The sequence below is a fragment of the Saccopteryx bilineata genome, chromosome 3 (genome assembly GCF_036850765.1).
Source record: "Saccopteryx bilineata isolate mSacBil1 chromosome 3, mSacBil1_pri_phased_curated, whole genome shotgun sequence".
NCBI classification, from domain to species: Eukaryota; Metazoa; Chordata; class Mammalia; order Chiroptera; family Emballonuridae; genus Saccopteryx; species Saccopteryx bilineata.
Window position 1 is genome coordinate 150,824,394 of NC_089492.1, and position 12,003 is coordinate 150,836,396.

The window sequence follows — 12,003 nt, forward strand, 5'->3', positions numbered from 1 at the left end:
CAACCCCTTGCTCAAGCCAGTGACTTTGGGCTCAAGCTAGCAACTGTGGGGTCATGCTAATGATCCCACACTCAAGCCAGTGACCCTGAGCTCAATCTGGCATGCCCATGCTGAAGCTGAGGAACCTGCATAGTGGCTTGCGACCTCGGATTTTGATCTGGGGTCCTCAGCATCCGGGGCTGACATTCTATCCACTGTGTCACTACTGGTCAGGCAAGAGTTCTTTTTATATATATATATATAATATATATATATATTATATATATATTCTACATATATATATAATATATATATATATTCTTTTTCTTTTTTTAGCGAGACAGGTGGACAGACAGGAAGGGAAAGATGAGAACCATCAACTGATAGTTGCTTCATTTCAATTTTGTTCACTGATTGCTTCTCTTATGGGCTGTGGGCGGGAGGTGTCAAGCTGAGCCAGTGACCTTGGGGAGTCATGTTGATGATCCTGTACTCAAGCTGGTAAGCCTGCACCTTAGGGTTTCAAACTGGAGTCCTCAGTGTCTTGGGTTGATGCCGTCTATCCTATTGTACCACCACCAGTCAGGCAAATTCTTTTGTCATTTTAACCATCGTCTTCCATGTCTTGGAGTTTGGTTTCTAGAGACTTCTTCTGAGCTACCTTGTTACCTTGGTTATTCATGGTGCTTAATGGATTGTTTCTGTCTGAACTCTTTCTTAGGTACTGTTTTGCTCATAACACTTCAGCAGGTTGATAAGTAGAGGTCTTTTGTTTTCCAGTAGGTGGTGCTATAGTGCAAGTTTTTGTTTTCTTGTACCTGCTCTACTGGCACCTTCGGGATCTTTGTGGGGCAGTGTTGCCTCTGTCATGGAAAATGCCCCATATTTCCCAAGGAGGTTGGTGTCACCTCTGGGTCATCTCAGTCTCAGGGTACCATCCCTATGGTGGGAAGTGGCAGATGATGGAGCTCTGGGCCTGAGTTCCCAGCACTGCCTCTTCATAACCAGAGGCTGTCAGCCATGCTGTGCTGAGATGTTTCTGTATCAGGTTCTACCATGATGGATGGAAGGGGTGGGCCAAGGGAGATGGGTTTACAAGTGTAGATTTGCCGTCCTGCTGGTAGTGGTGGTCCCCAGCCTGCTGCTACCACAACACAGCTGTGCTATGTTGTAGCCAGTTTAGCTGCAGTTGGATCCTACCGTATTTCCCCATCTATAAGACTCACCTTAATTTTGGGGCCCGAAATTTGAAAAACAATGTATTACATAAAGTTATTGAACTCAAGTTTTACTCATAAAATTCATACAACTCATCACTGTCAAAACTCCCATCCATTAGCTTGTCCTCATCTGTGTCTGATGACAAATAACCGTCTTCAACAATAAGCGCAAAAACATGCGCAAAAAAGCAGGAAATGCAAATAAAAAAAGTCTACAACCACAGTCTAAGATATAACCCAATTTTTAGACCCCCAATTTTTGAAAAACGATGTGTCTTGTTCATGGGGAAATACAGTATCTCTCAGGTAGGAATGTTACTTCTGCCCATTCTACCCTCTGGCTCCTCCCCCACTTCCCTGTCAGCAGGCAAGGGGGCAGTTTCACATGTCTGCAGCTGCCACACTCCATCTGTGGCTGTACTGCATCTCCGCTCGTCACCAGTTTTAGCTGCAATAGGTCCAGAGGAATGTTGCCTCTGCTCCTCTGCTGTTGTGTGAGAATTGCAGCCTGACTCCTTCCCACTATGGCATCAGCTGGGGCCATGGTGGGTGCCAGAATACATCTGCGGCCCCATTGGTATCCTTCCTTGTCCTGCCTCCTCTGCTTGCTGCAACACACCCACCTTCAGATGTCTCAGTGAGCAGATCTCAGGTGTCTGTGTGCTGAGCAGGGAATCCTTTGTTGAATTTTACTTGTCTGACTTACAACTTTATGATACTGATGTCACTTTAAAAAACATTTTTTTTTAGTGAGGGCAAGAGAGGTAGAGAGGGACAGACAGAAAGGGAGAGAGATGAGAAGTATCAACTCATCTATGTGGCACCTTAGTTGTTCATCGGTTGCTTTCTCATGTGCCTTGACTGGGGGGCTACAAGCCCCCTTGCTCAAGCCAGCGACCTTGGACTTCAAACCAGCAACCATGAGATCATGTCTATGATCTCACACTCAAGCTGGCAACCCTGTGCTCAAGCTGGTGACCTCAGAGTTTAAAAACTGGGTCCTGGCCCTGACTGGTTGGCTCAGTGGTAGAGCGTCGGCCTGGTGTGCGGGGGACCCAGGTTCGATCCCCGGCCAGGGCACATAGAAGAAGCGCCCATTTGCTTCTCCACCCCTCCGCCGCGCTTTCCTCTCTGTCTCTCTCTTCCCCTTCCGCAGCCAAGGCTCCATTGGAGCAAAGATGGCCCGGGCGCTGGGGATGGCTCCTTGGCCTCTGCCCCAGGCGCTAGACTGGCCCTGGTCTCGGCAGAGCGACGCCCCAGAGGGGCAGAGCGTCACCCCTGGTGGGCGTGCCGGGTGGATCCCGGTCGGGCACATGTGGGAGTCTGTCTGACTGTCTCTCCCCGTTTCCAGCTTCAGAAAAATACAAAAAAAAAGAACAAAAAAACTGGGTCCTCAGCATCCCAGGCTGATGCTCTGTCTACTGTGCTTGGTCAGGTGATGTCACTTCCTTTTTAGCCTATAGCTGTGCAGTTGCTCCAGCACCTTTGTCTTTCCTCCATTAACTTTTGCATCTTTATCAAAAGTAATTTGGGCATATCAAGTGTCTTTCTGGATTGTGTATTCTGTTCTGTTGGTCTGCCGCTCCATCAGCACCACACTGTCATGATTACTGTAGCTGTACAAAGACACACTTCATTTTATTGCACTTTACCATACTGCACTTCACAGATGTTACATGGTTTACAAATGGAGGGCAAGATCCTCTTCCAGCAAAAAGATTTTATTGAGTCACTTTATTGAGACACTCACTTTATTGCAGTGATTTGGAATCAAACCTGCAGTTATCTCAGGAAAGCCTGTAATGAGTTTTTAAATTAGGTAGACTCATCTCTCCCATTTTATTCCTTTTCAAAATTGCTTTAGCTGTAAGTTTAAAAATAAACTTATCTATACACATCTTGCTGGGATTTTAACAGGAACTACATTAAATCTGTATATCAATTTGGGGAGAAATGACATCTTTGCTATGTTGTGTCTTCTAGTCCATGAACATGGTAAATCTCCATTTATTTTACTCTTTGATTTCATTCACTAGTGGTTTATAGTTTTCAGTATATGAGTTAGGAGTGTAGTTAAATTTACACCTTTATCATTTTTCAGAACAATTGTAAACGGTGCCTTATTTTTAATTTTGATGTTCACATGGTCATTGTTAATATAAAGGTATTTTTGTTACTTAAATGTCCCCATTTTCTAGATGGGGAGTCGTCTTCTCCATGGGTGAGAGCGTGTTTCTTCCATAGCCCCCAGCCTCTGGGTGAACACTGGCTCTGGCCATCGGCTTTTTCACACAATAAGAATAGCCTTGGCCTGACCTGTGGTGGCGCAGTGGATAAAGCGGCGACCTGGAAATGCTGAGGTCGCCGGTTCAAAACCCTGGGCTTGCCTGGTCAAGGCACATATGGGAGTTGATGATTCCAGCTCCTCCCCCCTTCTCTCTCTCTGTCTCTCTCTCTCTCCCTCTCCTCTCTAAAATGAATTAAAAAAAAAACAAAAAAAACCCCTAAGCTTTAAAAAAAAAAAAAAAAAAAAGTAGCCTTGTTCATGGCCTAAGAAGGGCACCAAAGCTGGACAAAAATAACTGCCATAGAATGGATGACTGCCTGAGTGCCTTAGGTATGTGAGGGAGGCTAAACCTTCATCTTGGAGCCCTTCCCTCAGCCTGTGGCTCTGTTTAGGGCTAATTTTTTGTTTTTTTGTATTTTTCCGAAGTAAGATGGGGGGGGGGGGACAGACAGACGGACTCCCGCATGCGCCCGACTGGGATCCACCCGGCATGCCCACCAGGGGGCGATGCTCTGCCCAACTGGGGCGTTGCTCCGCTGAAATCAGAGCCATTCTACCGCCTGAGGCGGAGGCCATGGAGCCATCCTCAGCCCCCGGGCCATCTTTGCTCCAATGGAGCCTTGGCTGCAGGAGGGGAAGAGAGAGACAGAGAGGAAGGAGAGGGGGAGGGGTGGAGAAGCAGATGGGCGCTTCTCCTGTGTGCCCTGGGCAGGAATTGAACCTGGGACTTCCACACGCCAGGCCAACGCTCTACCACTGAGCCACGGGCCAGGGCTTATGGTTCAGTTTTTTTAAGGTTCATTTTCTGGTATTTAAGGACTCAGGTCACGTCTACATCAGCACATCCACAGTGGATGAGGAGGATGCCATGAGGACAGCATTTGTGAAGCTGGCTCCTAAAAGGACCAGCAGTTGGCAGCTGCAGGAGAGGAGATGAGCTCTGCTTCCCTTTGTGAGCAGAGCTCAGAGCCTCTCAGTGTCCAGCCTGGAGGTGGCAGAAGGCTGAACAGCTGCAGGGTGCAGGCCAGAACTCAAGGTCCAGTGCCAGGGTGGAGTTAGCACCTGAGGCTAAGTAGGGTTATGGGCCACTACCCCAAAAGCTGGGTGGGCCACAAGCAACTCCAGCACCCAGGCACTTCCCCTTTACCGGGTGAGCTGCTAGCTGGCTCACTAGAGAGTGGCAGGCAGGCCTAACTGCAGCCTGGAGATGGTGGGCACAGGATTCTTTAAGTGTTAGCTCCAGCTCCTCAGTCTCAGGGCTTCTATGGCAACCAGGTTGGTACTGGACTTCTGTGGTGGGGCCTCAGACCGCTGAGCAGCCCCTCCAGACCCAACACCAGAGTCTCTAAGACCAAAGTTGGCTAGAGCCATTCCAGACACTATCAGGGTTCCTGCTGACAGAAATGAAGTTGCTGAGAAACCCCTGTCCAAGGCCATGGCCAACTGCAGAAATACCTGAGGTCTGTGTAGCCGGGATGGCAGCTGCTGGCTCTGTACTGAGTTACCCCTGACAGGAAACACCCTCATGGAGGTAGGGGCATAAACAACCTCCAAGATGGAGGCTCACTGGACAGTGGGTAGTCTAGCACCACCCCCAGGGAGTTTGAGGCTCAAGACTCTTAATTTCTGCTCCATCCTGAGCTCCCAGTCTGTCCTGTTATCCCTTGTTTGGACCCACCTTCTTTTCTTCCTGTTCACCCAGGGTTCAGCCCTTTCTAGCTTGTGTCCAGCAGGGAGTAGCTCATCACTGAGACTTGAGGCCAGGGAAGCTGCTTCAGCAACTGGCTGGGCCTGGATTGTGAGCTGCTTCTCAGTCCTGACAGGGCTGCCCTGGAAGCCTGAGGAATTGACTGAGGTCAGAACCGCAGACAGGTGTCAGGACGGCGGGAGCAGGGGATGGAATGGTGGCTTTGAGCAGCCCTGCAGGTCTGTGGTCATCAGCACCGAGTGCAGGGATGCCCCATATGGGCCTGCAGAGCCTCCCGGATGCCCCATTGCCACTCTCGGGCCAGCTGCACTGGGGTCAGTGAAGCTTGGGAACAAGGTTGCAGTGTCAGTCCTCTCAGGCGCTTGCCCACCTGCCATCCTGGGGTGCAGGGCCGGGCTGCTGGGACTCACCTGGTTACACATGCCTAGCTGGACCCCGTAGAGCAGCAGCACCTTCATGGCTCTATGGTGGCCATGCCGCACAGCCTCGTGTAAAGCTGTGTCCCCTTGTCCTGGGCGTCAATGAGGGCTCCACACGTGATGAGGCGCTCCAGATACTCATAGTGCCGTGTGCGCACAGCCACGTGCAGGGGTACTCCAGATCTACGGGGCAAGTGAGAACGTGTTGTTGCTGAGTGGCAGGGTTGCACCTCATCCTCAAAGGGCAGTGCTTCCTTCTGGGATCAGTCAGCTCCGTGCACTGCTTGCCTGCTCCTAACAGGCTGCCCTGCGTTGGCATGCCCTCACCTTGTCCCGGGCATTGACCTGGGCTCTGTGGTTAAGCAGCTGTTTAAGGATGTCCAGGTGTCCTCCATGGCAGGCCCAGAACACAGGTGTCCTGTCCAGCTGCAAAAGAAAAGCACTGAAGCCCTCTGGCGTGCTTTAACCAGACAGGCTCTGCTGGGAGGATGAGCCTTCCCTGATTCTCACCAAATCACGAGTGTCCACAGTGGCCCCTGCCTCCAACAGCTTGTTCACAAGTTGGCTGTGCCCCTTCAGATAGGCCCAGTGCAAGGCTGTGCGGTGAAGCTGGTGGGTGGAGACAGGAGGGTAAGCAGAGGGAGCACGGCCACCCCTACAGGTCCCACTTTTAATCCCATTCCCAGAATTGGCGCCCTGAACAGAGCTGCATGTTCCCTAATCATGCGAAGGGCCCCTTCTTCCAGGCTCAGGAGGAGGCTGGGATTAATGTCCCATAAAACAAAAGCCTTGCCTGACCAGGTGGTGGCGCAGGGGACAGAGCGTCAGACTGGGATGCCGAGGACCCAGGTTCGAGGCCCCGAGGTCGCCAGCTTGAGCGAGAGCTCATCTGATTTGAGCAAAAAGCTCACCAGCTTGGACCCAAGGTCGCTGGCTTGAGCAAGGGGTTACTCGGTCTGCTGAAGGCCCACGGTCAAGGCACATATGAGAAAGCCATCAATGAACAACTAATGTGTTGCAACACGCAAGGAAAAACTAAAGATTGATGCTTCTCATCTCTCCATTCCTGTCTGTCTGTCCCTGTCTATACCTCTCTCTGACTCTCTCTCTGTCTCTGTAAAAAAATAAATAAATAAATAAAATAAAATAAAACCTTTAAAAAAACAAACAAACAAAAGCCTTAGGCTGAGACTAGGGCACCCTGAAGACAGCACCCCTGCAGCTGCTCAGCTGCTTGCAATTCAGCCACCTCACTACCTTGTCACAGGCATTGGGGTCCCCTCCATCTGTCAGGGCCTCCTGGTTCTCTGCAGCAGCCTTCAAGAGCATCTCCAGGTCCATGGGCTCCAGCTGGGCCTGGGGCTGTGGCTGGATAAGTTAAGGACAAGCAAATCGACACACTGTAGACCTCAGATATGTTACTGCTTCACGTAATCACACCAAGTGGTCTCCATATAGATGCTGTTAACTTGTACAAATGATAGGTTTTTAAAAACCTACCCTTAGGAAACTGGCTGAATAGCTGTTAGGGTGTAGGGAGTTATGGGTTGACTGGTTCCCCCCTCTCCACAGGGTCATACTGTGAAGTCCTGATCCCTAGAACCTCCGAATATGACTTATTTGGAAACAGGGTCATTGCAGCTGTAGTTAAGATGAGGTCATACTGGAGCAAGGTGGGCCCTAATCCAGTAAACTGTAAACGCTATCCTTACAAAAGGGCTATTTGGAATTAGAGACATGCACACAGGGAGAACACCATGTGAACATAGAGGCAGAGATAGGGGTGACACGTCCACAAGCAAAGGAACACCACACTTTGCTACCAACCCCCAGGAGCTTGGACAGACCTGGACATCCGCCCCACTCAGCCTCAGAAGGAATCCACCCTGCTGACACCATGATCTCAGACTTGCAACCTCCAGAATGGATGGTCCAGCTCATTGGCCACTGCTTTGTGGCTGGCAGTGTCCCTCTTTCCCACGTCCTCCCAGACATGGGAAGCTCTTCCTCAGGAAGTCAAACCTTGGGTGTGTGTACTCCCCACTCCAGCTTCTCACCCATCTTAACTACGGGCTCAGGTGCCCTGGGGGGTCCCTGCGTTTCAATTGTTTTTCTCTTCGTCTTTGAACCAAGTTTTCCAAGTCAGCCAGATTCTCCAGGTTAAGTCTGGAGCTCTTAAATCTCTCAAGCGGGGGCAGAAGACAGAACACATGCCAGCCATCAGCCATGGGTGATGGGGGGCATGCTGTTGTTCTGTCCCCATCTTTACTGTCCACAGGAGAAACAACAGCCTCTGGCTGCCACCTCCAGTGCCCCCAGCTCTCCAGGCCCTCATGGCTCAGGACCTGCCCCCTCCGCCACCCTGCATCTCACTCTCTTCCTCTTCTCTTCCAGTTTCTGCTTCTCCTGGGCCACAGCCTCATGAGATCCCAGCCTCCAGTCGCCTTGCCAGCCTCCAGGATCAGGAACTCCATGTCCACATCCCAACACGTTCCTTTCTTCTCTTTCTCCACTTATCTGCAGGAACAGGATAAGGATGAAGAAAATTAGGAGGCATCCTTAGAGAACCTAGCTGTGCAGTGGTGGCGGCGGGGGGGGGGGGGGCATCAGTCCTGACAAGAGCTGACCAACAAGATCAGTGTTCTGGATCTGAGAGCTGGCCTGAACCTTCTCAGAGCTCATGAATGCCAGGGTTGCTGCTGGCTCTCACCAACTACCGCCTGCCCTGCCCTGTCAGCAAGGGCATGGGGTTGGGAGCGTGACCTCACATCTATTTATACTATTGGGCTGTGTCCAGGGGAGCTCAGGGCACATGACACCTCAGCTTCCCTCAGGAGTTGCTGCCCTTACATTCCTACCAGATCACACCACACTGCCACCTGACCCCAATCTCAGAGGGACAGAGGAGATGCCCTCCTGGGTAAAAGTCTGAATTCCTGGGTTCAAGTCTTGGCTCTTCACCAAGCTGTTTCTTCATCAGTAAAACAGTGTAGAACTATCAACTCACAGAACTATGCTGGGGCAAAAACCACCACATAATGCTCCACTCCTTTCTTTATCCCTAGCTCCACACCCAGGGCATCAGGAGCTGGAAGTGCCAAGGGAAGAGCATGATGAGGGGAGAAAGGCTGATGACAGGATGGCAGGGCCTGGGCCTTCCAGCCACAGAGAACCGTATTGTCGGGCCCTGCTGCCTTCCGGCAGAGGCTGTACCAGGCTGCAGCCAGCTGGGCATTGTGATATGCTGGGCCCCCTATGCCCCACCTCGCCAAAACTCATCCCAAAGTGTCACCGGCACTGCCATTTCTCTTAAGCTCAGGGCATTCTTCCCCAACCAAGGCTGTCAGACTCCAGGCCCATTTCCAGAGCAGTGGCTGGCCTGGCAGCTGAACTGAACCAAGACCCAGCCACAGCTGTATTTTCCAAAGTAACCTGCTATTTTCTGTTCCACTTGAGCCATGACAGTCCAGGGCAAAACTCACTAAACTAGGATTTTCATATCATCGTGCACACTCGAGTTTCCCTCTTGCTTCCTAATCCCCTCCCTTGCCGCCTCACACCAGAACCAGGCAGAAACTGCATGTTTCTGCTCAGAAAACCCAATCCTCAGACCACAGAAGCTGTTTGTCCTCCCGTTTAGCTGAGATGGTCTGGGGGGTGCCCAGGCAACTGCCTATCCTGCCCCTCTTCCCATGTTCTTACCAACTGCTGGACACTGAAGACATCCATGGTCCCCCCCATTCTCCAAACCCCCAGTGAGAAGAGCTGAGCTATCAGCCCTTTTATAACTGACAAGCTGTCTCCTGGGGGCAGGCAGGGCGGGACAGAGGCTTGTACCTGGGCCAGATGACTGGCTCTGTAATATCCACCAAAATACCAGTGTGGGCCTGTAGCCGTGCAGGCAGGAGGAGGAGCTGTTCCGAGCTGAGTCAGGTGCATCCTTGGACACCCACTATCCTGCAACTGTGCCACCCCCACACCCGCTCCGGAGTAATTCCACCACAGACATGTGTACACTGGGTGCCTAGGCCACTGGCGCAGACTCAGAGGAAACAGATCTCACTTTCCTGTGTCCAGACACCACTTAGGAAAAAAAGTCAAGTGTGAACCTCCATGATGCTGTAGGTCTGGCCTTCTGAGACCCTGAAAGGACCCTAGTGAAAGGAGGCCAGAAACCAAGAGGACCCGGGAAGGACAGGCCCAGCAAGCAGACTGCTACCTCTAGAACCCTTGTGGTACCTACAGGAAGAAATCAGGTTTTAAGTGATTCCCTAACTCCCAGCCCATGTCAAGGCTGCCCCTACTCTTGGTGTCTTGCCCTAAGATGCCCCCACTTTCTCTCACCACTCTGAGGACTGGTGTATTACATTACACCACCAGGGGCCAAGTCCAGACTGTCATCAGTACCTCAGCCCTCGAAGACCCCTCCATACCCACTTGTAGGTTCCTACCAGATGCTCTCCTGGGGAAGGCAAGATTGACATCTTCTCCAGGTTAACACTATGTTTACCGTTAATCCAGTCACAGAGCAACCTGTCACAAACCACAAAGTCAAACTTCTTAATCGTCCCTAAAATGGCAGCATGCCCTTCAACCAGCTGTCCCTTGAACTCTGTCTTGACCTTTGAAAGGAAATCTGATAGCCAGTAAATAAGACTCCAGAATGGGAGCAACATGAGCAGAGATGACAAAATAAGAGGGAAGAGAATTGCAGGTCAAGGACAGCCCAAAGCCCTGAATGCTGCCATGGTCCCACCCACAGCTAGCTGGCTAATTTGTAAGTTCTTGACAGTTCTGAGACCAAAGGTTTTTAAAGGAGTTCAGTCCTTATGCTCAGAGTGTTCTGTCAAAGGTGATTTCTTGCCTTTCCTTATGAGGATGAGAAGGGTTACTTAGACCTCAGTGATGGTGAACAAATAAGAAAAAGTCAGCCTTTAGCTCTGGACTCCAATGCCAGCCATTTCCACTCCTCTCCCTCTACATTCCCTGCTGAGTTTCACCTGAAACTCCACAGAAAACTAGTTTCTTCCACATAAAACTAACTGGTATTAACTCTTGACTTCTAAAAAAATTACTCCTTATAAAAATCCATACATGCCTGACCAGATGGCAGCACAGTGGACAGTGTCGACCTGGGATGCTGAGGTCCCAGGTTCAAAGCCCCAAAATCACCAGCTTGAGCGCGGGCTCATTCGGCTTGTGTGCAGTCTCGCCAGCTTAAGCACAGGGTCATAACATGATCCCAAGGTCACTGGCTTGAGTGAGGAGTCACTGGCTTGGCTTCACCCACCCAACAAGGCAGGTATAAGAAACAATCAATGAGCCCTGGCCGGTTGGCTCAGTGGTAGAGCATCAGCCTGGTGTGTAGAAGTCCTGGGTTTGATTCCCGGCCAGGGCACACAGGAGAAGCGCCCATCTGCTTCTCCACTCCTCCCCCTCTCCTTCCTCTCTGTCTCTCTCTTCCCCTCCCACAGCTGAGGCTCCATTGGAGCAAAGATGGCCCAGGCGCTGGGGATGGCTCCTTGGCCTCTGCCCCAGGCGCTAGAGTGGCTCTGGTCACGGCAGAGCTACGCCCTGGAGGGGCAGAGCATTGCCCCCTGGTGGGCAGAGCGTCGCCCCCTGGTGGGCGTGCCGGGTGGATCCTGGTCGGGCGCATGCGGGAGTTTGATTGTCTCCCGGTTTCTAGCTTCAGAAAAATACAAAAAAAAAAACACCCCAACAACAAAAAAAACAATCAATGAACAACTAAAGTGATGCAACTGAGTTGATTCTTCTCCTCTTTCTCCTCCCTCTAATCCCCACTTGGAAAAAAAGAAAAAATCCACCTGACCAACAGTGGTGCAGTGGATGGGGTATCAACCCTGGACACTAAAGTCCCAGGTTCGAAACCCGAGGTTGTCAGCTTGAGTGTGGGCTCATCAGGCTTGAGCGCAGGCTCGACAGCTTGGGTATTGGATCATTGACATGATCCCAAGGGTTGCTGGCTTGAGCCCAAGGGTAGCACTGGTTTGAATTCCTGGGTCACTAGCTTGAGCAAGGGGTCACTGGCTCAGCTATAGCCTCTCAGTCAAGGCACGTATGAGAAGCAATCAATGAACTAAAAAAGCGATGCGACTACAGGTTGATGCTTCTCATCTCTCCCTTCCTGTCTCTCCTAAATAAAATAAAATAAAATAAAAAATCCACACCTAACAAATAAAGCTCACGAGCCCTTTAACATGGGAACCATGGTCACCAGTTTGCTATATATCCTCCTGACTTTGTTCCTGTACATACTTGTGTGTGTGTGTGTATACATTGAGGCATCATTCTGTGATCACAATTCAGCATGCTGCTCCCATTAGCATGCACTATTCCACTGCATGGCACTCAAATAACATGGATCAGAAG

General features: G+C 50.8%; 1 protein-coding gene across 1 annotated transcript; it reads right to left on the minus strand.

Annotated features, from left to right (window-relative positions):
* Nucleotides 1–334: 334 nt before the first annotated feature.
* ANKRD23 (ankyrin repeat domain 23) lies at nt 335–11,934 on the minus strand. Its single transcript, XM_066267782.1, is given in 10 exon segments — nt 335–5,518; nt 5,601–5,702; nt 5,705–5,788; nt 5,931–6,039; nt 6,124–6,222; nt 6,871–6,981; nt 7,651–7,706; nt 7,709–7,796; nt 7,975–8,130; nt 9,316–11,934. Coding segments are annotated over 10 exon segments (1,137 nt in total). The 5' UTR covers nt 9,553–11,934; the 3' UTR covers nt 335–5,423.
* Nucleotides 11,935–12,003: the final 69 nt, after the last annotated feature.